The 24,568-nt window shown below is 37.6% G+C and overlaps 2 protein-coding genes and 1 pseudogene across 2 annotated transcripts; 1 reads left to right on the forward strand and 2 right to left on the reverse strand.

The window, feature by feature from the left end:
* Positions 1-1,031: 1,031 nt before the first annotated feature.
* LOC107714954 (zinc finger and BTB domain-containing protein 39-like) lies at positions 1,032-7,637 on the forward strand. The gene is made up of 3 exons (XM_016520952.1): positions 1,032-1,175; positions 3,587-5,077; positions 6,673-7,637. Exons 2-3 carry the CDS (start codon positions 3,620-3,622, stop codon positions 7,555-7,557), a joined length of 2,343 nt encoding a protein of 780 aa, XP_016376438.1. The 5' UTR covers positions 1,032-1,175; positions 3,587-3,619; the 3' UTR covers positions 7,558-7,637.
* Positions 7,638-8,344: 707 nt separating this feature from the next.
* Positions 8,345-12,658, reverse strand: LOC107714988 (G-protein coupled receptor 182-like; annotated as a pseudogene).
* Positions 12,659-17,378: 4,720 nt separating this feature from the next.
* Positions 17,379-24,568, reverse strand: LOC107714989 (phosphatidylinositol 5-phosphate 4-kinase type-2 gamma-like). The gene is made up of 10 exons (XM_016520992.1): positions 23,976-24,568; positions 22,757-22,854; positions 22,399-22,495; positions 22,111-22,257; positions 20,042-20,188; positions 18,434-18,472; positions 18,235-18,348; positions 17,887-18,151; positions 17,659-17,762; positions 17,379-17,564 (listed from the first exon to the last, which is right to left on the reverse strand). Exons 1-10 carry the CDS (start codon positions 24,135-24,137, stop codon positions 17,484-17,486), a joined length of 1,254 nt encoding a protein of 417 aa, XP_016376478.1. The 5' UTR covers positions 24,138-24,568; the 3' UTR covers positions 17,379-17,483.

A 24,568-nucleotide genomic window follows, 5' to 3' on the forward strand; every position in this document is an offset into this window, starting at 1 on the left:
TGGCCCGTCACCACCGTCAGACAGAAAATCTTATGGTGGTGACATCTGACGGTGTTGACAAATTTGGCATTTCATTCATAAAACAAATTGAGTTCATGTAGTAGCCATTTTGTTTTCTCTGTTGATGCTAGATGCTAATAGAACCTGCTTCAGGAGAATAAATTGATCTAAACATTTCAAATAATTTCCTCAGAAATTGGAAGATGGTGTTGACATATCATGGTTGTTACACAGGAAATATTAACATTAGCATTTAAAATATTCTAAATCTATAAAACTTACCAGAGCCTGTCTGACATGTACTTTGCAGAGGTGGAATGTGGCACAAGATCTTCCTTGCTGCCCCTGATTTTATTACATTTTAATGAATGTAATAATGAAAGTGCCATAGATTTGATATAATAATGATCAAATTAAATTTAAGGGAATAATTGTGTTAAACACATTCTATTATTAACCCCCTATAACATTTACAATTGAAAAATATGTTTAAACCTAATAGCAGTTACAATTGCTGGACAAGTTTTGACCTATGTCTCAAGAATCAGTGAAACATTTTTTTAATTTTATTAAAAAACAGTAGGCTATTCGTTCACAAAGAGTGTGATTGTACAGATTTGACAGAATTTGCCAAAAAAAAAAAAAAAAAGATTGATTGTACAGATTTGACAGAATTTGCCAAAAAAAAAAAAAAAAGTATTCAAGCAATTTTTGGAATATCCAGTAATGTTATTGATTATTATTGGGATATAGATATTGGTTAAAATCTACCTTCATCATATTATTAAAATATGATCATAAAACTAACTAGATTTAATAACTGCTTGACTTAATCTAGCATTCCATACACAAACAACCATTCCTGAGTTAATGTGTAGGTTTTTCACAGTAGTAATAATAGGATTACATGAATTTCAATCTCTCAGTGCTCGGTGTTCAGTTTGTTTTAGTATATGACACAATGGCCGTGTCTTAAAAACATATCGAGCTCTTTAGCCTCGATCCCTCGACAGCATTTTTGAGCATTACATACGCGTTCTGAACCAACCAAGTGATCTAGGTAGTCAGCTAACTAGGTTTTGAGACACCGTCCGTGTCTATGCAGGGACGACTGTCTGGGCTAACAGGAACCGAGTGAGATTATTTGTCTGTCGCTAACTAACAGCACTCTATGGGTAAGGAAACATTTGAGTTGTTATGCGGTTTCTGTGTGCTAGTTAGTAGCTCATCTGTCTGATTAATTTTCACTGCGAGAGATTATCCTAAAGTGCGAGTTAGCCCCACATGCTAATGGAATCCAATGGCAACCGGTTAGCTACGGCTAAACTAATGATACGCTAAATAAACTAGGATGAACTGAACAGTTTCATTGCCCACTAGATTATGTGCTGCACATGCTTAAATATATATTGTCTACAAAGGAGTAGCAAATATTGTGTTAATCCAAAAAGCCTTTTTGTGTGGACTGATTTGGACTGTCTTTGTTAGGACACCCGTTGTTTTGTGAAGCGATGTATTCACGTATTATTTACGCGTGAATTGTGTTTCTGCACTTGCGTATTTATGAATGGTGTAACGTTAATGTATTTGTGTATATAACATATCTGAGACTGTTCTGACCTTGCTGTGTTGAAACTATCTGCTTATGAATGTAAACTTAGTTAAAGGGGGTCATATGATGCGATTTCAATTTTTCCTTTCTCTTTGGAGTGTTACAAGCTCTTGGTGCATAAAGAAGATCTGTAAAGTTGCAAACACTAAAGTCTCAAAACCAAAGAGATATTCTTTATAAAAGTTAAGAGTTAACCACACCTACCAAAAACGGCTCGTTCTAACACGCCCCCACATACCTACGTCATGATGTGGGAAGATTTGCATAACGCTGCCCAAAGAAAGAAGGCCCTAACTTTTATTCTCGCTGTAGTATTGTTGACGCTGCAGCCATGTACTGAAGACGCTGTGTGCTTCGTAGTGAAAGCGAAACTACTTTGTTTGGTTAAACCGCATAAACACATTTCATTACACCAAATACACAAAATAATGTTCTTTTTAGCAGCATCATATGACCCCTTTAAAGTAAGTGTAATGTCTTATAGTGAAAATGCATTACGGTTTTTGTAAGTATGGTGATTTTAAGGAAGGTACAAGATATTTGTTTGCACTTTATTCCAAACTATGTTTGTCTTCATAATCTTTCATCAAAATGTAATGACTTGCTCTAACTCTAAAACGACTTTATAACATGGCTGATGATTTTTCAAGCGCTTGTTCTATTGGTTGTGTTCAAAATACAACACTACTTTACTACCTTCTGAATTCTGTGCAGTATATACTCTATACCACATACTGCTTGCATTATTCCATGCTAAACCTTTCAAAAATGAATCCTGCAAAGTGATGAGGTCATGTGACAACAATGTTGTGCACTACCTATTTGTCACACAACTACATGACCTGTTGCAACACCATGAATGATTATTCATTCATTGTGTTGGATGGGATGAGACAAGTAGACAGCAAGTGGTGTCCTGCACTTATCATCTTAAAAATTAATTTAAGTTTTGGCTTAATTTTGTGCTTTTGTCTTTTTTATTAGTTTTGTTTTTTATCTGTTTATAGCTCAATTTATTTTTATTTTATGTAGTGTATTATTTAGTGTATTTAGGCAACATTTCTATTATTCGCTTACGTTTTTAATGTAATGCTTATATTTTAATTAATTTCAATTACCAGTAATATTTTTTAAAGTTTTGATTTTCATTAAAATAACAACACTGATAGTGTGTATTTTGATGTATTATTCCACGCATACAGAAAATCTAAATATTGTGTAGTATGCATATTATAATATAGTATATAGTATACAATATACATACTTTAACACATATAGTATAATACATACTGCAACAGAAGTTAGAGTAGTATGCTGGCATGATATTCCAACTAGCCATAGCCATAAAGACTACTTTTCATAAACTAATAATTTGTTGATAGATAAAAGTCATGTGAAAATTTGTCACTTTACTAAATGCTGTTTCATAGTGACTTCAAGCATGGAGGTGGCATAGTTACAGTCAAACCCAAATTTATTCAGACACCTTCAGCATTTCTCAGATTATCACAGTTTATTCGCTATAGTTTAGAAAATGGTAATAAAATATGACAAGAACTCAAGAGTTAAACTGCAGTCTGTGGTGTAAAAAGGTCGCATTAGCAATTAAAGAAAAACACTTTAAAAAACATGATCAGGTCAAAGTGTCTGAAAAATTTTTATCCCAAATTTTTATCAATTTTACTGGTAGTCCACTGTACGAAGAATTTTTGGGTATGATTTGTCACAGTTTACTTTATTTTGCTATCCTCACTTACATAAATGAATTATAGTGTCCTGCGCCCACTAATAAAAAGATATCAAAAATTATATCTGGTGTCTGAATAATTTTTGGTTGACTATATATCTCTATATATATATATATAGAGAGAGAGAGAATATATATATAGATATATTTAAAAGTACAGAATATGCATCTTGCTATTCTAATTTATCTGAATCTCATCCTTTTTTCCATTCACTTCTGTGTTTCAGTCCAAACCCTGGCTTTAGTCGGAATTGCCAGGCATGCGGATCAGGCTGCAGGGCTCTGGCCACGCGGGCCGTCTCCTCTCCGAGCTCAACCGCTGCCGTCTGTCTCGCCTCCTGTGTGACGTCATCCTCCAGGTCGGAGGCCGTTCCTTCCCTGCTCATCGTGTGGTGTTGGCATGCTCTTCCAGGCACTTTAACAGCCTCTTTTCCAGAGGTTCTGGCAACCAGGGTGCCGTTCCCACCACTTTCTCTCTGGACTTTGTCTCTGCCGCCAATTTCGAGAAGGTCTTGACTTTTATCTACACGGGTGAGATTTTCACAGACTTGATCGATGTGGGTGTGCTGTACGAGTTGGCGGAAAGGCTCGGCATAAGGGAGTTGTTGAACGCTTGCCATGCCACCTTTCCTGACCTGCAGAGCTCCAGCTCTGGAGACGCGGTTGCCGAAGGGGATTTGGAAAGCGATTTGGTGTCGGCCAATGCCGCGGCTGCGTCTGTTTGCTCGTCCTCTGCAGCATCCTGCTCCTCGTTGTCTTCTTCAGCCGCTCCCACTCCTGTAACTCCATCTCCGGTTTCTCAAGGCAGGAACGGCAGGTTGAATCGCTTCCACTTGGCCAACCAGTCGCCAAAAAATGAAGACTTGCAGGTACATTTGGGTTACAATCAACAGGTGACCAACAAGGCAAGTACTTCGGACAGTAACCGTTCTACAGATGCTCTTCCTGGACTGACTTTGCAGCTCAAGACTGAGCAGGAGGATGAAGGAGAAGATGCAGGAAGTAACTCAGTGGACCAGCTTGTTGTTAATGGTAGCAAATCAACGTTTGGGCCTCAGCACCCATGTTCCGTCCCTGATTCTTCAGCCCAGCTTGGAGAGGAAACCTGCGCCCCTTCGTCGTCCTCTAATGACCCCTTGGACAGTTTGCAGCTGGGGGCCGTTGCGGGACCAATCAAAGATTCTAGGAAGAGGCACCGACTACAGGAAGAGCAGACGGATGGCAGCGATCAGTGGCGAGGACTTTCAGAAGACATCATTGAGCTGAGCGACGAGGAGGAGCACTTCATTGTGGAGGAAGAGGACGACGAGGACTTGATGTGCATCGAGAATGGAGAAAACGGGGCGTCTCTCAGGCAGCTGGCGTCATCGCAGCCGTGCAAATCCTGCGGGATGCTACTTCTGGTGGAAAACGCTGTTATACGAACTCATGCTGAGACGCACCTCTCGGAAACGGGTTTGTGTCAGGTGTGTGGCACCTCTTTCTCAGACCGAGCTGCTGCTGTCGCTCACGCCCTCACACATGTGGGCATCTTGCTCTTCTCCTGCGATGTTTGCGAACATCAGTTTCGGACTGAATCCGCACTGATTCACCACAGGCGTCAATCAGCTGCCAAGTGCGCCCCTCAAAATCCAGACCAACTGAACGGAGCCTCCCAACGACAAGGAGGGGAACTGCAGTGCACCATCTGTGCTAAATCCATGGCAAATGATTTTAAGGTTAGTGGAGCAGTTTTTTGTGTATAAGTCTTATACATGTCTTAACCCTAATCAGGGGCCAGTTGCATAAACTTAAGGTGCGTCCCAAATCGCGTACTTATGCACTATTCTATGACATTTTTTAGTAGAAATAGTGCGAGAAGTGTGTTCACACTGAAAATTCCAAAAAGAAAAAGTGCACTTTAGATACCCCGATGATACACCTAAATAACTGAAAAAAACACGAAGTGTGGAATTTGGGAAACTTCATGCACTCAACTGTCACAAAGGGGGAGGGGCTATCAGACTCCGATTATTAATTACTTAATGATTAAATTCATACACTATATGGTTGAGTACACAGTGCATATGTACATAGTGTGTAAGTACATAGTGTATAGTGTGTCATTTGGGAGTTAACCAAGTGGTGATCAGTCTTAGCCTACTTTTCAGATTCAAATTAGACCAATATACCATTTTATATAACTGAATTCAAAAAAGTTATGACCAGTCTTGAAGAAAAAAATTTGATAACTTGAAAGACTAGTCTAAGTACTGTAGTTTATGCAACTGGCCACAGATGCAACGTGATACCTGGAAATATTATGTTTATGCCTTATTCGTTAATTGAAAAAAAGCTAAAATAAAATATAACAAATATTCGATGAAAAACTTTAAAAACTTGGCAACTTACTGAAGTTAAAACTGATTACTAAACTGGATAAATTAAGGCTAAGTAAGTATAATTAATTAATTAATTAAAATGACAATAGAACATAGCAAAATCACACAAACTTAAACTTAAATGAAAACTGAAAATATAAAAATAAAAGCTAATAATAATGGTATAAAAACTGTACAAAACTAACACTGTTAAAACACCTTTTAAGTGTTTTTATTATTAATAAATTAATAATTTATATAATATTTATTTATATAAAATATAAATATACATGTGTTCGTAAATAGACTTGCATTCTTCTAGTATTTATCTCCCTCTCTTTCTCTCTCTATATGAGAAATGAATTTTGAATATAGAAATATACTTTGATTAAATATTAATAATATGATTAATTATTAAAATAAAATGTAAAAAAAATCTACTATTTTACATTAAGCCAACATTGCTTTACAGTAGTTGCAAGTAATTGCTTCAAGGAAACAGTAGTAAAAAACTAAGAAACATTACAAGCACTAGAACAAATAAAAACAGCTGTATCAAATGTTACAATAAATATGAAAAAAGCAAATATTTAAAAAAATATTTTAAATATTATTTATTTATGATTTCATATAACAAAAACCACAACTCTGTTGGTTACATGCTGCTAACTAACTTGTGTGGTAAAGGAAGAAAACTACTTAAATTCACTTTTTTGTAAGTTCACTTTGAAATTACTGTTATATGTGATATTTTAATATTGTTAATATTATATTTATTGTTTTAATATTCTAAAAGTGTTTTTGTTATGACTCTTCTGACAACACTGCCAAATACTGTAGAAAGATGATATAATACAAATTCATTGTCATTTCTTTTACTTCAGTATTAACAATTTATTTCAATTAATGTTATTGATTTGTTTATATTACTAACCGATGATCTTTTTCCTCAGACTGTCAGGGACCACCTTCAGAGCCATGCATGCTTGAGGACATTACGCTGTGGAGTGTGCCAGCTGTCTCAGCCCTCTCGATGCGCCCTCCTGTGGCACACACTGACACACCTCTTTCCTATTTACACTTGTCCACAATGCGCCAGCCCCTTCCTGGAGAGCACGCTGCTGGAAAGACACCTGTCTCTACACACAGAGGAAGGAGCGTCGGTGAAACAGGATGACGGCAGCCCAGAGACCAGTGGAGAAGGCCAGGCTGAGCTGCGCTGCTTCCTGTGTCCGCAGACCTTCCACTCGGAAACCGCGTTTCATTACCATCTCAGCGTGCATTCGAACGAGCTCCAGGGCAGCCAGGTATGGCCGGCCAAGCGCAAAGCGGACCAGCTCCTCGAATACTCCTCATCTTCCTCCTCACCTATGGAGGCGAGCGGCTCGGGTAAAGCAGGTTACAACTTAAGCCTGGGCTTCAGCATGCAGGACAAAATGGCTCACGGTGGCGCCTTGTTTCCTGCCGGACTCGTACTGAACGGTAACTCTGGTGGCGGAAGGGAAAAATTGTATCGCTGTCGGTATTGCGGTAAGCATTTCGCACACTCGGGCGAGTTCACCTACCACCTTCGCATCCACACGGGCGAGAAGCCCTACCAGTGCAAAGTATGCATGCGCTTTTTCCGTGGCCGTTCCACCATGATCTGCCACCTAAAGACGCACTCGGGCGCCCTCATGTACCGCTGCACCGTCTGCGGCCTGTTTTTCTCCACGCTCAAGATGGTTTCCTCGCACATGGAGCTCCATAAAGACCAGCTGCCGCCCGATTTCAACATCGAGGAGACCTTTATGTATAATGACCACTCTAAAGAGCCCATCCCCAATATGGACACCTGAAAGTCGCCCTCTCTTAACGCTCCGTCACACTGTGTGCCCACGTTTACAGTCGTGGCCAAAAGTTTTGGCAGTGACATAAATTTTGTGTTTTGCAAAGTTTGCTGCTTAAGCTGTTGTGGAATTCATTCACATTGTTTCTAGATTATTGTGTAGAGTGATCAGATGCATTTTAAATAATTGCTAAAAGCTTCATTGGCCAAAAAAATGTGCATTTTCCAGCATGATGGAGCACCATGTCACAAAGCAAGAGTAATCTCTAAAAGGATCTCAATCCCATAGAGAACCTGTGGTCAGTCCTCAAAAGGCGAGTGGACTAACAGAAGCCCACAAATTGTGATCAACTCCCGAGAACTAATAAGGCGAGAATGGATCGCCATCAGGCAGGATTTGGCCCAGAAGCTAATATCCAGCATGCCAGAGCGATTTGCAGAGGTTATGAAGAACAAGGGTCAACACTGTAAATATTGACTCATTATATTTTTTTGCCAATAAAAGCCTCACAAAATTTATGTCACTGCCAAAACTTTTGGCCATGACTGTACTCCGTATGTTGTTGAGGACAAGCAGACTTAGAATGTAATTAAGTGTTTAATGTGATCGTCTTTGTGTCGTTTGTGTACAGAATGAGAACGGTTCTTGTTTTTTAAAGACTAAAGGTAAAACTTTATTTTAAAAATGTAGTTCTGATACTTGACCACTTGATGGCAAGAGAGACAATCAAATCTTTGGACACGCCTACTCATTGTTTCCATTTTTTTTTTTTTTTTTTGTTCGTTTTGGAATAATAATAAAGACATCAAAGCTACGAAATAACAACAACAACAAAAAAAAAACATCTAATATTGTAGCTTCAAACCTTTGCCAAGAACGTCATGAGACACGAACACTATTAATGAAGTTGACACTTTTTGGCTGCTTTTCAGTCGCTATCATTTATTTAAAAGAAAAATGTTGTTTTGTAAAGAATTCTTGCACAGATACAAGTTATATTGGTCTTCAAAGCCAGTTTCAACCATTTTAAATATAAGCATTTGGATCAAAAGATTTAAGATCACAGCAAACAAATTCAGTCAAGTGTGAAATTCAGTCAATTTTTAACGGGCTGCTGATCTGCGATTACCTCTATATACTCTTCCGGCAACTCTATCACAATAAGCTACGGGTTTCTGGTTATTCTAGAGAAGCACAAAGTAACCTTTGTCCTTACACAACGCAAGTGCACGTTGAGAATAAACCAAGACTTTTTCTACGTTTTCTGATAAATAAAGCAGTATTCTAGGTCAAGAATATAAATAAAATGGTTCTTTAAAATAAATAAATAAATGAAGGTACTTTTCTTTTACAGAATAGCCGTTATTTTTATAGTAGTGTTGTGTATCATTGACATAGACTAAATTAGAAATAGTTACTAGTTTATGAGATGCAGTATAATATAGTTTGGATGTTGTACATAAAGCAACACTCTTCATATGTCGTTCATTTCATTCGGAAAAGAGAAGCGATTCAGACTGAGGTGCTAATATATCAGTCGGTTCATATGTCAGTGTTCACCTTCTTCACTTGGGACATATCAGTGTTTCGTGCGAATGGTATTGTCATGAATAAATGACAATTCTCTTTAGAAATCTATGATGTTCTTCTGTACCATTTTCCCAGCAGTTATATGCGTGCTCTTTCTTATATGGGACAATTTTACATTGTACATTTAAATAATTTTTTGTTCAATTCAAAACCGATTTGGCACACCGTTCCATTCATAATTGATGTCGTCAACCCACAAAGTGTGTATTCAAAACTGCTGGGACATTGTGGTTGTTATAGCTTTATTTGCAATGTAGCACAGAAAATACCGGCTGGACCTTATAAACTGCCTGGTTTTATCAACTATTTATCACCTTTATCAATCAATCAGTTTTATTTTTAGGGGGGAAAAATGCACATTCGGCGATTTGCCAAGGTTTGCAGCTGATGTGATTTATAAACCATAAATATCTTGACTCTCGACTCTGATGTTGAATATGAGATGTCATACTACATTTTATTTTCAACAAGAAACAATTGCCTTATATCACTTCAGTGTTATTTATATGATTTATTGATGTTCAATGTCACTATCAGAAATCTGTTCTCTTTTACTACAGCTGTGCTTGTGTTCTGAATAAAACCAGTACTTACAAAACTTGTCGGAGTCTTGTCTTTTTAACAGTGAACACATAATTTGAACACAACCCCACCACTTATCAATGTTAAATACAGTGCATTTAGATTCAACAAACTTCTACAAATTTCTACAATGGAAAATATTTTTTTTAGACATCGGAGCTGCACATTCTCAAAAGAAATGGCATACACAATTTTGCCCCTTTTGCACAAACATGTTTAAACTACTTTAAAACAAATTTTATTCAATTTTTTTCATGACATCACAACCATGACAATATATACAAGCAAGCTGCTGAGCTCAAAAGCCATTAAAACAGCTCTAGGTGTTGTGATTGAGCATATGGAGAGCTAAGTGAAAGTTTTTGTTGAGCAGAACAATCAAAACAGTCTTTGTACAAACGCTGGCATGTGGACAGAGCATTTATTACTTATCTAGGAGTTCCTAGATGTGACAATAGGAACCGGTGGAAATAAAGGTTACGAAAGGTTGACAATATTTCCTTCCTTGCACTGTTAACAATACTGAGGTGAGAAAAACAGGAGACATTAGGGCTAGTTATACCAGGCAAGTGACCAAAAGCATCCGCCTCAACAAGGCCACTTCTTTCGTAGCTCATTCACGTGCTGTGTTTCACCAAATCGTCATTTAGGAGTTTCCCTCTTCACTCGCCAATGTCGGAGTGACTCGTGCTGGTGTTACTGAGCTTCCGCTCTTTTACCGCTGTTGTCCCTGTCTTGTCGGTTACAGCATTACTTGGCGCACTGGTCGGCTGTAAAGAGATGCGGCTGATCACTGCGTTTATTAGATTGTTGCGGAAGCTCTTACTGAGGAAGTTGTAGAGGATTGGGTTGGCAATGCAGTGAAAAAGTGACAAGCATTGCACAAGGCTAAAAGAGAAGTACAGCACCTCGACCATGTTGCAGGAGAACAGGTGTGGGTCCAGGTCGTCCACTGTCAACAAGAACAAAACCAAATGGTACGGTAGCCAGCAGGCCACAAAGACCAGCGAGTACACATGCACCAGCCACACATCCCGACGATTCTGGACGTCCGGGGTTGTGCGGACGGCACGAGCGATCAGGACATTGCAAGTGATGATGACGGACGCCGGACCCAGGAACTGGAATATCAGACAGAGGAAGGAAACCGATACAAACCACTCTGTGTAGTACTGCTCGGGAACCATATAGCAGCCCGGTTCATCCCACTCTAACAAGTCAACGTGGACATTTTCTAGCAAGGCCAGAACGAGCGACAGGAGCCAGACCCCGGCGCAGAGAAACCAGCGGCGTTTGTGCTGCGCTGGGAAGCAGGCGGGCTTGTTGGGCCGTGTCAGGGACAGGTATCGCTCCAAGGTCATGAAGGCCAGGAAGAATGAGCTACTGTAGAAGTTTATGATGTATACAAGGTGCGTGACCTTGCAGAGGAAGCGGCCCCACAGCTAAACCTTGTCCATGGTCACCTCCAGCATGAAGAAGGGCATGGTGAAGATCACCATCAAGTCGGACAAGCTCACGTTGATGACGCAGAACAGCACGCCATTCGCCGAATGCCGCCTTCGCCAGTTCACCCACACCACCAGGGTGTTTTCGGCCAACCCTACCATGAAGAGCACTAGGTAAAGGAGGAAAAGAGCGATCCGTCGGCCATCCTCGTCTAGGTGGATGGTGCAGTCGTAGACAAACCATGGCGTGCCATTGTAGAAGTCATACGAGGAGTTGTGTAGATCATACGTCATGTTCTACAGACGGAAAAGACAGAAGAGTTTGTTAAAATGCTGTTTACAAGGATTACACTCTTAAAAATAAAGGTGCTTCACGATGCCATAGATAGAAGAACCTTTTGTCTAAATGGTTCCATAAAGAACCTTTAACATCTGAAGAACCTTTCTGTTTCACAAAAGGTTCTTCGTGGTGAAAGATGGTCCTTCAGATTATAAAAAGGTAAGAAAGAGACGGTTCTTTAAAGAACCTTTGACTGAATGGTGCTTTGTAGAAACAAAAATGATTCTTCTATGGCACTGCTGTGAAGAACCTTTTAAAGCATCTTTATTTTTAAGAGTGTACCTTGAGCTATTGTACAAGTAAATAAGTACTTGCTGAGCTGAGAAAGGCCAAAAAAATGTCCGATACAAAATCCTCTAAAAGTGGAAAACTCCTCTGCAGAATTTAGCTCCAACTCTAAACATACCTACCTGAAATTCTTCAAATGATCCTAAAGACTTTGCTTTAGATTTTTCAGGTTTAATTAAGATTGCAGCTAAACTCTGCTGGAAAGTGGACCTTGAGGGCCAGAGTTGTCCACCCCTGCTGTTAGAGGATTACATGCGAGGCATTTCCCCTAAAATCCGTCTGTTTCGCCCGTTCCTCAGCAAGTTTTGAGAGTAGACCTTGAGGGCCAGAGTTGCCCACCCCTGCTCTTTAGGCACCAAATATATTACTAGGTTTTTGTTCCCCAATTTGAAAATTCAAGTCAACATTACCCCAGCAACTACATTAATGCTAATTAAATAGTTCTTGTTGCCCACATGACAAAGGGTTAGGAGACTTACCTTGCTATGTGGTTACCGAAGATGAGGCTCTCAGGGTTGACCCCTCGGTAGAAGCAGTCCTGGAGAAATATCACCGGAGACTTTGCTCAACTGGAACGTTGAGTGGGATCTACCCATACATTGGGCTGTGGGGCAAAATAAGCTCTTCCCTCTCCCACTCACACGCCTGGTTGCTCCACCGTCACACTGACAGGACATCCTCACAGGACAGGAGGGGGTTGAATCCAACAGGAAGGACTCCAAGAATCTCTTGATTGCAGATAGTATCATCCATATAACCGGAGAGAATGTTTGTTTTTCTCCAAGTATTGGTCTAAACAACGTGTGGAGCCAAGATAGAATTAAAGTGGTTGCACGAGGGTGTGGTGCAACAACAAAATAAGGATTAGAACAAGCCCCAGGGTGTATATGTTACACGTTACCCAAAGCACAGCAAATCTAGACTAATGAGCAGGCACATAATACTCTTATTGGTTTCTAAAAGCATTATGAATTCAGCCGCAGTGATATGTAATATGCAACTTTACATGCACCTTTGGGAAAGGTTGGGTTAGGTCTGCTAATTAGTTTGGAGTGACATTCACTGTTTTAAACAAAACCATCTCTTGTTCTATTTTTAAACAAAGTAGATATTGGATGTATTAGAGTTTACATGTACTTATTAGCATATTAATTTAATCTACATGCAATGTAGGCAAAAAACAAGCAATTAATAATACTACAATATGGAATTTTTAATAGTGCCCCTAAAGCAAATGGGGTTTGAATGCAATAATAAAGCAATAAATAAATCCATGAATTAAATTAAAATACATTACAAAATAAATAAAATAAACTAGTAGTGCAAGTGTCAAAATTTGCTCAGTCCAATTTTATTAACAAAGGGTGCCTTTTAATGATGATTATGAATTATTCAGGTGCTTACAGAAGGCCCTCCCTCAAATAAATAAATGCATACATTATAAAATGAAAAATAAATATTTTTATTTTTATTGTCTGTGTCCAATTGCTTCACCACAGCTTAACTGTGAGTTATTTAGATGTGTGTGGATTGACAGCTTTGATCTGAACACGATAAGAGTTAAACCTGTATCTTTTTGGCCCTGAGCTGTTGGGGCCCTGGGGCCCCTGTATGTTTTTGTTTTTTTTCAGAGAATCTTCACAGTTCTGAAAGTCTAAAAGGAAAAAAATTATTTAGCTGGTTTGTGCCTGATATGCTGAAAAAACACAGGCCCCAGCAGGACAAAAGCAGGAAATGGTTTCGTGGGTCAAGGGGCAGTGAGTGGCAGGCAGAGCAAGCGAGATGTAGGAAGCCAGCCGTACATCAAACCCCCCTCACAACACCCCTGGCATCCCCCGCCGAACATTTCAGCAACTGCTTCAGAAGTACACACACTACAAACTGATCCCTAATCTAATCTGATTTTAAGACTTCCATTTCTGCCTCAAAGCTTTTGGCTCTAAAGAACAAATATTTGAAATGTTGTGGTTGGGTTGGCTTCAGTGTTTAGACATTTCTGTTTGAACATCCTCTTAGCAGTACCGCACGACCCGAGTTGAAAATGACAAATTTATAGCAATCTGTCAGTAACAAAGGGCATAATTCATGAAATATGAGTAGAACAAATTACTGTGTGAATTATACATTAAACAAATCACTTCAAAGGGTAATTACGTATGTATTTACAAATGTATAAATATGTTTCTGTGTATATATGGCTGTTCAGAATTAAATACAAGCTTACTGAATAATATGCACTATACACTGCATAATACACTCTAAAAAATGCTGGGTTAAATACAACCCAGTGCTGGGTAAAATAGGGACAAACCCAGCAATTGGGTTGTTTTGACCCAGCGGTTGGGTTAAATGTTTAACCCAACCTTCTGGGTAGTAACCCAACCGCTGGGTCAAAACAACCCAATTGCTGGGTTTGTCCCTATTTTACCCAGCACTGGGTTGTATTTAACCCAGCATTTTTTTAGAGTGTAGTATTTCTTACTGCATAGTAGTATTTCTAACAAACATAAAGCATCGACTAACATTTCAAACATTCATATGCTACATTAACGTCAAACAGGTGACCTTGCGGTTGGGTTTAATTCAGTGAGTGGCATCCAGTTTTAATGAAACTGTTTCAAAATTCCATTTATAATCCATTTGTCTTAATTATTGGCAGTCCAATCAAATAAGAGTACACAAAAAAAGTGGTAAAAATCATGGCTGATATTATGGTTCATTCATCATATTTGGAAATGGAAGGTCGGGCCAAGCACACTGCATTATGGGATCCTTTTGCTCACATGCTCTTTTGTATACAACACCTTTTGTCAAATGTACACTCTAAAAAATGCTGGTTTGTTACAACCCAACCTTGGGTCAAATATGGACTAACCCAACTTTTGGGTTAAAACTTTAATTAAAAAATTTAACCCAACAGCTGGGTTAGTCCATAAGTGACCCAACGTTGGGTTGAAACAACAACCCAGCATTTTTTAGAGTGTAGTAGGTCATCTGACTATGTGATGCCAGAAAGTGCACATACACTACAAAAATATTAGTAGTATGATAGTATGCTATTCCAAAAAGCTGAAATTTGGTAAATAAATCAGACAACTGGTTCAAAATTTAAACTGGTTCCAAATGAGGCCTATTTTGTACTTTTCACTTTTAAATGTATGAATATTGACCCTCTGTTTTCTTTGTATATTTCATTTATGATTGGCTTATACAGGACTAATACTGCTCTGGAAGCTGCCAATGTACTTAACCGAGGGTTAAAAGTGACCTTAACCCAGCACAGTATGAAAAGCCTTGAGGAGAATGTGACGCTCTGAACGCCGTGTTCCAGCTACTCCTACAACCACAAGAATTCGTCAGCAGTTTGCTGGGCGATTAGCTTTTTTCCCCCCTGCACGCTCCCCATTGTTAAGAGTACATCTTTTAGTCAGTGAAACAGGAAAGAGTTTGTCAGCAAAATCACAGCTCCTGGAAAGGACTAGGTGGATCCTGTCCTTGACCTCTCTTCATGTGCGGAGGCCCCGGCTAAACTACAGCGACCTCAATTCTTTCAAAGTTTATCAGTTACAATAAAAATAGTAGCTTATCATGAGCTATATAAATAAATAACCATTTCATTTTAAATGATTAACACATAAAAATATATATTTTATTAAATTTTTTATATTAAAATATTAATAACAAAGGCATACAAAAATATTAATAATATAATTAATAATAATAAATTATTTTACAGTTTATAATGTACAAATCATATTAACGAAAAAACAAACAAAATAGATATACTTTTATTTGTGATTTTTATGACTTAGGGTTTATTCCGAACTATTATTCAGAAATATGGACAAACAATATAAGTCCAAAATGTTGACTGAAACTGTATACAAATTTCATGTACATGTAAATGTTGACTCAATTTCTGTTTCACCCAAATTATAAGAATTTTTTTTTTAAATTGTACTTAGGAATGCACATTACATGCATTATGTGAACACAATGTAACAACGTGTCTTAATGTAACATGTTAAGGTGTTAAAACAGCTCTAAAAAATACCATTTAAAGTACAACTATTATGGACATACTGTTATTGTGCCAGTTGTAATTGTACAAAGCTCAAATGAATAAATAACAGAAACCCTGTTTTTGGAAACCTCTGAAAAATATATTTGGTCCAAACACTGATTTGCAAAATAAATAAAATGCAACAATAAGGCATTTCATACTAAATCAGCTCAGTGTTGCTAAAGTATTTCTACTACAAAACTTCCTCTTTTCTGCATTAAGGCTAACTTGCTAAAATAGCTCAAATAAGAGAAAAGAAGAGTGTGTGTTCCATCCATCCATATAAACAGTCAGCATTCAATTCATAATATTACTTTAATCTAGACCCTTAATGTACACTTAAGGTCACCGGCTAGTCAGTTTGTGTCTGTTTTTTTTTTTTTACAAGTATCTTATCCTCCTCACAACATTCTAGTGCTGCATATATTAAATGAAGCTAGCATGCACTTAAAGCATCGCACAACTTGAGTTTCTGTTATTCCTCCACAAGCGGTTAAGGCGACGGTTTCTCTCTCAGCCAAGCCAAAGTCCAAAGAAAGAGAGAGAACACGCCAAGAACAAATTATGTCACTGCTACAGGTTTGGAGTTCTATCTCCTTAACAGATTAAACGATGTTCCCATGTTTGTAGGTTATGTCACAAATTGATTCCTGTGAATCTAGTTTTATTCATTTGTGAATACACCCTTAATGAATGTAGCTGTAGTGTGGATGAGACATGTCAACATGTCGTGCTTAAATATCATGTTATGAAAATTCATAAAAAATATGAAGCACAAGATGAAAAAATATGAAGAGATGCTAAAAAAAAAAAATCAACGTGATGGCAGTATAGAAATTGAAAAAAACATGTTAAGTGAACCTGACAAAACCTGTGAAGAACATGAAGAATGGTGCATATGTCACCGTAGAATTAAAAAATAAAATATTATATTTTGCTTTTAAAAAAATAAGCCTATTAAACACCATTAAGAATGTTTTTATTCAAAGTTTATTTTTATAATAAAACACATTTCCCCTCCAAATTCTCATAATAATTCAAAACAAATATATATGCACATACAAAATATAATAGTACATATACACACACAAACGGAATATAGACAACTGTATCTAATCTAAAATAAGAAATACTTCCATTTGTTAACCTAATAATAATTTGATTAAAAATGACTGTATTGAGTAATATTATTGTGTCTGTACGTGTTTATGTGCATACTGTATATACCTAATATATGAAATATAAAAAATCTAAAATGAGAAATACTTCAATTTCATACTCAATAATAAAGTACTTTTAAAATACAATTATTATTAATACATTTATTTTCTTGTGTGTGTGTGTGTGTATATCGACACGCATTGCATTTTATTTTTAAAAAGTACTGTATTATTGCAATGACAATTGCAATGAGAATCACAAAAAAAACAAAAAACATCTGGACATATTACAGTAATGGGGCAAATGTGTTTTATTGTCATAAAAATAATGTCACAATGAAAAAGAACTTAATGGTCCTAAAAACAGACCTAATTTCTGTAATGCAAAATATAATTTATGATTTTTTTTCTTTTGATTTTGGGGTGAAAAGTGACCTTGAAGTGTTGCCAAAGACACCCAGAAGCGGTTACGCAAAAATGTTGGAGATGAATTCACGGAATCGTTTGGCATACTGCTCTGGATGAACCGTAGATATTTCAGCACCAGCCTGAAAGGAAGGAACAGGATGAGTCATGTTATTATAACCTCCTAGAACTCAGAATTAAGCAAATTATACTGGACGAGTGCGCTTTTCCACTCACGCCATGTTTAACGGTCTTCGCAGCGTGGGCAGCTTTCTTCTTAGTATCGTACTGCGTCAACACGTCAATGAGGCCCATGAAATACACCTCCCTCTGCGGCGCTCCTGGAATCCAACACAAACACACATATCACCTCCTTTCCCGCTTCCCTCCTCCATACATGCTAGATGCGTGTGGTGTCCCTTCCATATCCTCAACTTCCTCTCCGGTTTCCCGGCCAGAGCTTACCTGGGGCACTTTTGACAGCGTATACATCAATGTAAGGGTCAAATTCTCCAGGTCCCAAGGGTTTGAAGGAGTTCATGTAACCGGCGATGCCCTCCGGCGATGTGCCGTATGATCCCACCTGTGCGGCCGGAGCAAGGCCGTTCTCGGGATCAGTGTCATCTTCACAGCTGGGCTCCTCGGCCTCCTCTTCCTCCCGCTCGCCACGTGCCACGTCATGGAGGCCTAACAACAGGCTGTAGTCCATTATCTTCAGCTTCACCAGGAACTATAATCACAGGAACACGAAGAGCAGGGATTTTAGAGCCTTTTAACCGTCATTGTGACATTTTTAAAAGTACAAATCTTCACCTCTACATCTCGGTTTAGCTTCTCCATAATCTTCTCTTTCTGCTCTTCTGTCACGTACACCTTCTGCATGTTATTTCTGAAATCCATGTCTTTAAAAGTCGGCAGCTCTTTCACCTGCATTAGAAGAAGCAGGAATGTCTGAATTGTGTCTTACGTTGCATCAGGTAACTTTGAAAAATGTTCTGGACTGGCGTCTTACCTTCTCTTTGTCACTGGCCTCACGATCAACCAGGGAACCCTGAATAAAACACAATGTTAGACGCTTTTTTAAGAGAGTCTTGAGTGTGTTTTTCATGAAATGTATGAGCATCAGATGCTCTAACATGATTTGTTGTACATCAGTGCAATCACACCCTCTTGTGGCACAGAATCAAAAAGACTAGTTCACCCAAAAATGAAAATTAGCCCATGTTTTACTCACCCTCGAGGCCCGTTTACACCAAAAGCAAATCCAAAGACACCCTGGCCATTCACATAATTACTAATAGATATAATTATAATATCATAAACATTATGATGATTATTTTATTATGATATACACTACAGTTAAAAGCTTTTTTTTGTTTTTAGATTTTAAAGATGCATTTAAGATTTATATTTAAAATAAATGCTTATTAACGTCACATTCATCAAAGAAATCACGATTTCTACAAACATATTAAACAGCACTACTGTTTTCAACATTGATAATAATAATAATAATAATAAATGTTTCAGCACCAAATCTGCATATTAGGATAATTAAGATTACGCTTTCTGAAGGATCATGTGACACTAAAGACTGGAGTAATGGCTGATGAAAACTCAGCTTTGGATCATAGGAATAAATTACATTCAAAAATATAATAAAATGTAAAGCAGTTTTTTTTTTATTTGAATTATATTTCACAATAATACTGTTTTACTGTATTTGCCATCACATAAATGCAGTCTTGGGGACTTGTACATTTTTTTTTTAAATGGCATAAATATAAAGCAATATAATATAAAGCAAATATATAATACTTAATATAATATATTATATAATAATATATAAAATAACATTAGTGATTTTAAACAAACAGCCATTGTTTCCATGTTGTTTGAAAATGTTAAATGTGAAGAAAAAAAACATTTTGATACAGAGTTGGATTAACTCCCTGAATAAAGTGAATCATAGAAATGAATCAAACTTCAATTAAAAAAAATGTACATCAATTTTAATTGTAATACAACAAAATTATTATTGAAATATCAATTTGATTGAAATGATTTACTGAGACAGTTTGAATTGATTCATGTAAATTAATCAGAGTCATTAACTCTATCCCAACATGCCTCTAAAGTGTAAATGAAAAAAGATGCTACTAGTATAGTCATACTTATACACAATACTACTACTACTACTAATAATCATTTTAAAATTATTTTAATTATTATTCATCTTAAATTGTATACTGTCATAAATATATGATATTGCCTACTCTACAAGATGGAAAAAACCCTTGTCCTCATTGAATCTCATCCATAAAGCACCGTTTCCATTTCCAGCTCTGTCAATGCAGTCCAGCACTCAGATCCTCAATAACTGGCACATCGGAGATATTATTATTCATGAACTACTCATCAATCATGTCTACCTAAATCTCTTAAACCAGGTCTAAGGGGATGTGCCGCATGATTTAGGTGCTGTTTGCTTATTGCTCGAGAAGTTAATGATGTGTGCAAAGACAAATATCAGTCACGCTATGAAAAGATCAGGCACACAGCATCACAGCCAAAACAATCCTGAGGAAACAGCATCTCAGCGGCGAGGAACGGTTCCTACCTTCAGGTCGTATTTCCTGTGGACAACGAGTCTGTGGCTGAACATGTTCCTCATGACGATCAGGTACGTGTCCTCGCTCTCCACCGTAACCCGGTACATGCCCAAAAACTGAGGGAGGAGTGTACTGCCATGACACTTGACTATATGCTGCGAGACACAACACACAACAAAAGGAATCATATTCTGTGAGCTTCAACCATAAAGTTTAATGTTCATTCAATGGCACATAGTTTATAACCAATGAACAAACTTTGAGTGGCATATGGCATCCAATACCAAACAAGTCCACGGGCTTAATAAATTACAGTTTTTAATTCCCTGTCTGCATCACTGCACACCTAGACTAACTTAAAAATCAGCAGTGCCGAACTAAAACTGCATGGAATATGAAAGAAAATGCATGTTAATAGCACTTTAAAAACAAATATTAGCTTATAATTGAACATTTAGTACGAAATTTGTCGTTAGAGATTTCTGGATACGTGTTAGTGCACCCACAGGACATGTTGTGAATATAAAGGCAATGCAAATGTAGAAGCACAGTCTCGATTAAGATCTGCTCATTCAGCTACAATGGAAACTGAGAAACCCACTCACTCACACGTTCTTATCTCATGGCCGTCACGACACTGTAAACAAGACACAGGCACTCAAACGCTACGCTAACCCAGTTCTTACAAGAGCGCAAAAACAAGAGCTTTAAAACATTATACATCTAAACAAAATAATACGTTAAAAAAATACATGCTTAAAAGTTTGGGGTCAGCTTTTAATGTTTTTAAAGTAAGTCTCTTATGTTCACCAAGGCTGTGTTAAATACAGTAAAATAGTAATATTATTACAATTGAAATAATTGTTTTCTATTATAAAATGTTTGAGAATGATATTTATTTCTGTGATGCAAAGCTGAATTTTCAGCATCATTACTCCAGTCTTCAGTGTCACATGATCCTTCAGAAATCATTCTAATATGCTGATTTGCTGCTCAAGAAATATTTCTTCTTATTATTATCAATGTTGAAAACTTTTTTCCACAATTCAAGTTCAAAAAAGCATTTATTTGAACTAGAAATCTTTTGTAACATTATGAAAGGCTTTACTGTCACTTTTAATCAATATATTGCCTCCTTACTGTATAAAAGTATTATTTAAAATAAATAAATAAATCCACCTGACCCCAATCTTTTGAACTGTAGTGTAGCTGTTATTCGACATAAGGAAAATCTCCATTCATGGTGGCCGCCACGTTGAAATCCCATGACCTAATATTTCTCTCGGTGGTGCCTTATTTTTGGACAATTTTAGCTGTGGCCTAAATGAGCTATTCATGACAAAAACACCTTTGAATATAATAACGCAAAACTTTATCATGATGCTGTATGCATGCCAATAGGTATATAAGACTACCACTCTATCGACCATAAACGACTTACTATACCTTTAAATAACCACACATAACAACAAAAGCTCATTGTCAGTCATAAAAAGAGAAATTTACCTATTTTAAGGAAGTGAGAATGTAACATGAAAATGACTTCAGAGACTAAACAAGTTTGTATGACAGTGTAGAGAGGAAATAAAAACAGTGCGTGCGGATCCCAACTGGGTAATTAAACATAAAAATAGCTGGAGTCTGAATTCTTTTGTCTGATTATTTCCCCAACACATGCAACCTTGTGTAATATGTAAGCTAAAGTCGTATACAATTACAGTATGTTTAAGTTTAAGCAAACAAGCTTAAAATGTAAAACACAAATGCCATTTGTCATACAATGTGTCTGTATTGTTTGCAACCTTTTAAAGCTGAAGTTTAATAACTAAGAGAGCGCCTCCAAACAATTTGGTTGGCATACTAGTTTGTGGTGGTAAGGCTATGAATTTAATCTGAACAGATCACAACTTCTAGAATCATATTTGTATGTAAATACCAATGTGCATAAGAGATGTTCATGAAGGATGCAGCAGTTGAACAGATATCAGCTATCTCATAGATTAAATATTCCATTGAAGGCACATTTGATATGGCTTGAATTAACCGTGAATGCCCTGACCACTATGTTGTGAGATACCTGGTGATACTCGGACAGAATGTTATGCATATCAGCTACTTCTTCACTGGAGATCTGCTTTGCTATCAGCGTACGGTCATAGGATGTGAAGAGAAGACCTTCTCCCTGTCCATCTCCTCTCATGGGAGCACTGCGAGCCAGGGACACCTGATGGAAAACATCCATGCATGCAAGCGCAAAAATTCAGATCAAATTTAGCAGTAATATTATATTATATCCAAGAACAAAAGAAATAAAATACTTTCAATCAATGGATGCAATGCACAAAATGTTTGACTATCAGGTCACCTGATAGTCAAGATCTTCAATTCCAAATCGCTCCCTGAGGTTCCTGAAGACTTGCGGACAGTACTCCTTAAATTTAAAATGGCCTGGAAGATTCTCTCTGTAAGGTACAGAACGATCATTTCATATTAAAAACTCCATCGGAATCCTGCATTTCACATGCACCTGAAGGCAAAATGCTGCTTTGATGTGGCTCTCCTGCAGAAAAAGCTGCCAATTACACTCTTTCACCGTCATTACAAGAATTCATCTAAATGAAGGTAAACATGTTCCTGCTTATAAGTTCAAGTTCACATGTAGACACAGTGAGCACAGTGCAATGAAAATCTGTGTAAAATAATGATGTGCTTTTGATAAATACTTGTTGAAGAGATGGTTGTTCACTTTAATTTTGGTGTTGGCTTTGAAGTCGTCAGGGAGCAGCATGACAGGCACTGGAACTTGATTCAAATCATTTATCTGGAAAAACAGAGTGGGAAAAAACTACTTTTTTTGCATCTGAAATTAACTTTGCACTTGCAGATTTTCCATATCCTAACAGTGAATGACTCAATGCTTGTATACGCCCCTCTTCTAACACATGTCATTGCATGAAGATTTCCCAGTCTCCCAATTACGCAACATCTAAATGATTCATATAACAAACTCTCCCTAAAAGCAATTACTTCCCCAGGATCCTCCAAAAATCTTAAAGGAATGTTTACAAGATTCCTAATGGAATTTCAGTCATAATTAAAAACACTATGATCTGCATAAATAGTCGTGCATTTTGACTAAATAGTTTTGCAAGTAACATATAAATGGAAATGGAAGACGAATTTAAGATACTAAAAGCATATATCTCCAAAAATTATTTTCTCTACAACAGTTACTCGTATGAAATCTGACTCATTTGCCAAACGGCTCTTTTGAACAGTCTCAAAGAACCGTTTAAAGCAATAATTCAATGATTCGTTTACCTCGTGACGTTATAACATCATCATAAAGTCCCTGTCATTCTAGAATTTAAAATGATCTAAAACGTTCAATCAAGGACATATATACTTACATTATGCTTAAATCGTTTTATTTTCGTACGTAGGCCTATAATATGGGAGATTATTGTAGGCTAATAGCATGTGTCCTACTTCAATTTATTGCATATGCATTTCAAATCACTAAAACAAAGTCGTAGAACCTAAATATGAATTGCATGTCAATTAAACAAAACCAAAATAATGGCAAGAATCGGTTGAAGTGCTTCAGTCCGATTCAGTCTGATTCGTCACAAATCGTTGAGACTAGTGTTGTGAACCAATTCTATTTCAAAGATTCGACTCAAAAGAAAGATTCGTTCGCAAATCGGTAGCAACAGTTGCAAATCCGCCGCGTGCAATCAAACAATGTATCCGTTTTGCGTGTGACCTCATGAGCCAAAACCCATATCAACAACAGTACACGCAAATTTTATTAATATTACTATACATCATGCATTTAGTTAAGTCCTCAAACCCCCAATATACGTGCTTGCAGCTAACTGTTAGCTCATAAAATGGCAGTTGTGTGATGTAGGAAGTTAAGTGAATCATATACCGCCTTACCGAATGATTAACGCCCCACATGAACACGCTGAGCATCGGGTCGCTCGCCCGGAACACTTTGACCTTCTGCTGCACGAAATGTTTCTTTTTGGTCTTGGTTTTGGGGGCGAGCATGACCATCGGGCTGGAGGCGCTGCCGGTGTTACCGAGGGACGCCATCATCACGGTCACTCCCCTGTAACACAGCGGTCTATTTTGCTCTCGGATCCGCCTCCCTCTGTTCCTGCTCCGGTTCCTCTAGCTAACAATCAACGGTCGAAAACAACACAAGCTCTAAGTCGCGGTGGCTCGGTTTTCCGCTGTGTTTGCAGGCCCAGATGGACCCGATTCTTCATGGAAGTGAACAACACTAAGTTGCTGTAGTGTGGCAGTGATCCAGATGCTCCTCCCACAAGTTCAGAGGAACAGCTCTTGATATATTGTGACAGCAAGAATGTGTGTCAGACTCTCACCTGAGTGTAGCCTACGTCACGTGGTTTGTGAACGTACAGGTGAGATGAGACAGTAAAAACATCAATACTAACCTGACCATAACTATAATATTTCGTCTGACAAGTTCCTGCGGTTGACATGACTGACATGTCCGAACGAGC

The sequence above is a fragment of the Sinocyclocheilus rhinocerous genome, unplaced genomic scaffold (genome assembly GCF_001515625.1).
Source record: "Sinocyclocheilus rhinocerous isolate Xijiao unplaced genomic scaffold, SAMN03320098_v1.1 scaffold28, whole genome shotgun sequence".
NCBI classification, from domain to species: Eukaryota; Metazoa; Chordata; class Actinopteri; order Cypriniformes; family Cyprinidae; genus Sinocyclocheilus; species Sinocyclocheilus rhinocerous.

Bases quoted from the DNA above. Each gene is read 5' to 3' on its own strand.
- LOC107714954 (XM_016520952.1), top strand. From the start codon at position 3,620: ATGCGGATCAGGCTGCAGGGCTCTGGCCACGCGGGCCGTCTCCTCTCC. The intron at 5,078-6,672 runs GTTAGTGGAGCA...CTTTTTCCTCAG, and splicing joins CCATGGCAAATGATTTTAAG to ACTGTCAGGGACCACCTTCA.
- LOC107714989 (XM_016520992.1), bottom strand. From the start codon at position 24,137: ATGATGGCGTCCCTCGGTAACACCGGCAGCGCCTCCAGCCCGATGGTC. The intron at 22,855-23,975 runs GTAAGGCGGTAT...CTGTTTTTCCAG, and splicing joins TGTGGGGCGTTAATCATTCG to ATAAATGATTTGAATCAAGT. The intron at 17,763-17,886 runs GTAAGCTCTGGC...GTTGGATTCCAG, and splicing joins CGCTGTCAAAAGTGCCCCAG to GAGCGCCGCAGAGGGAGGTG.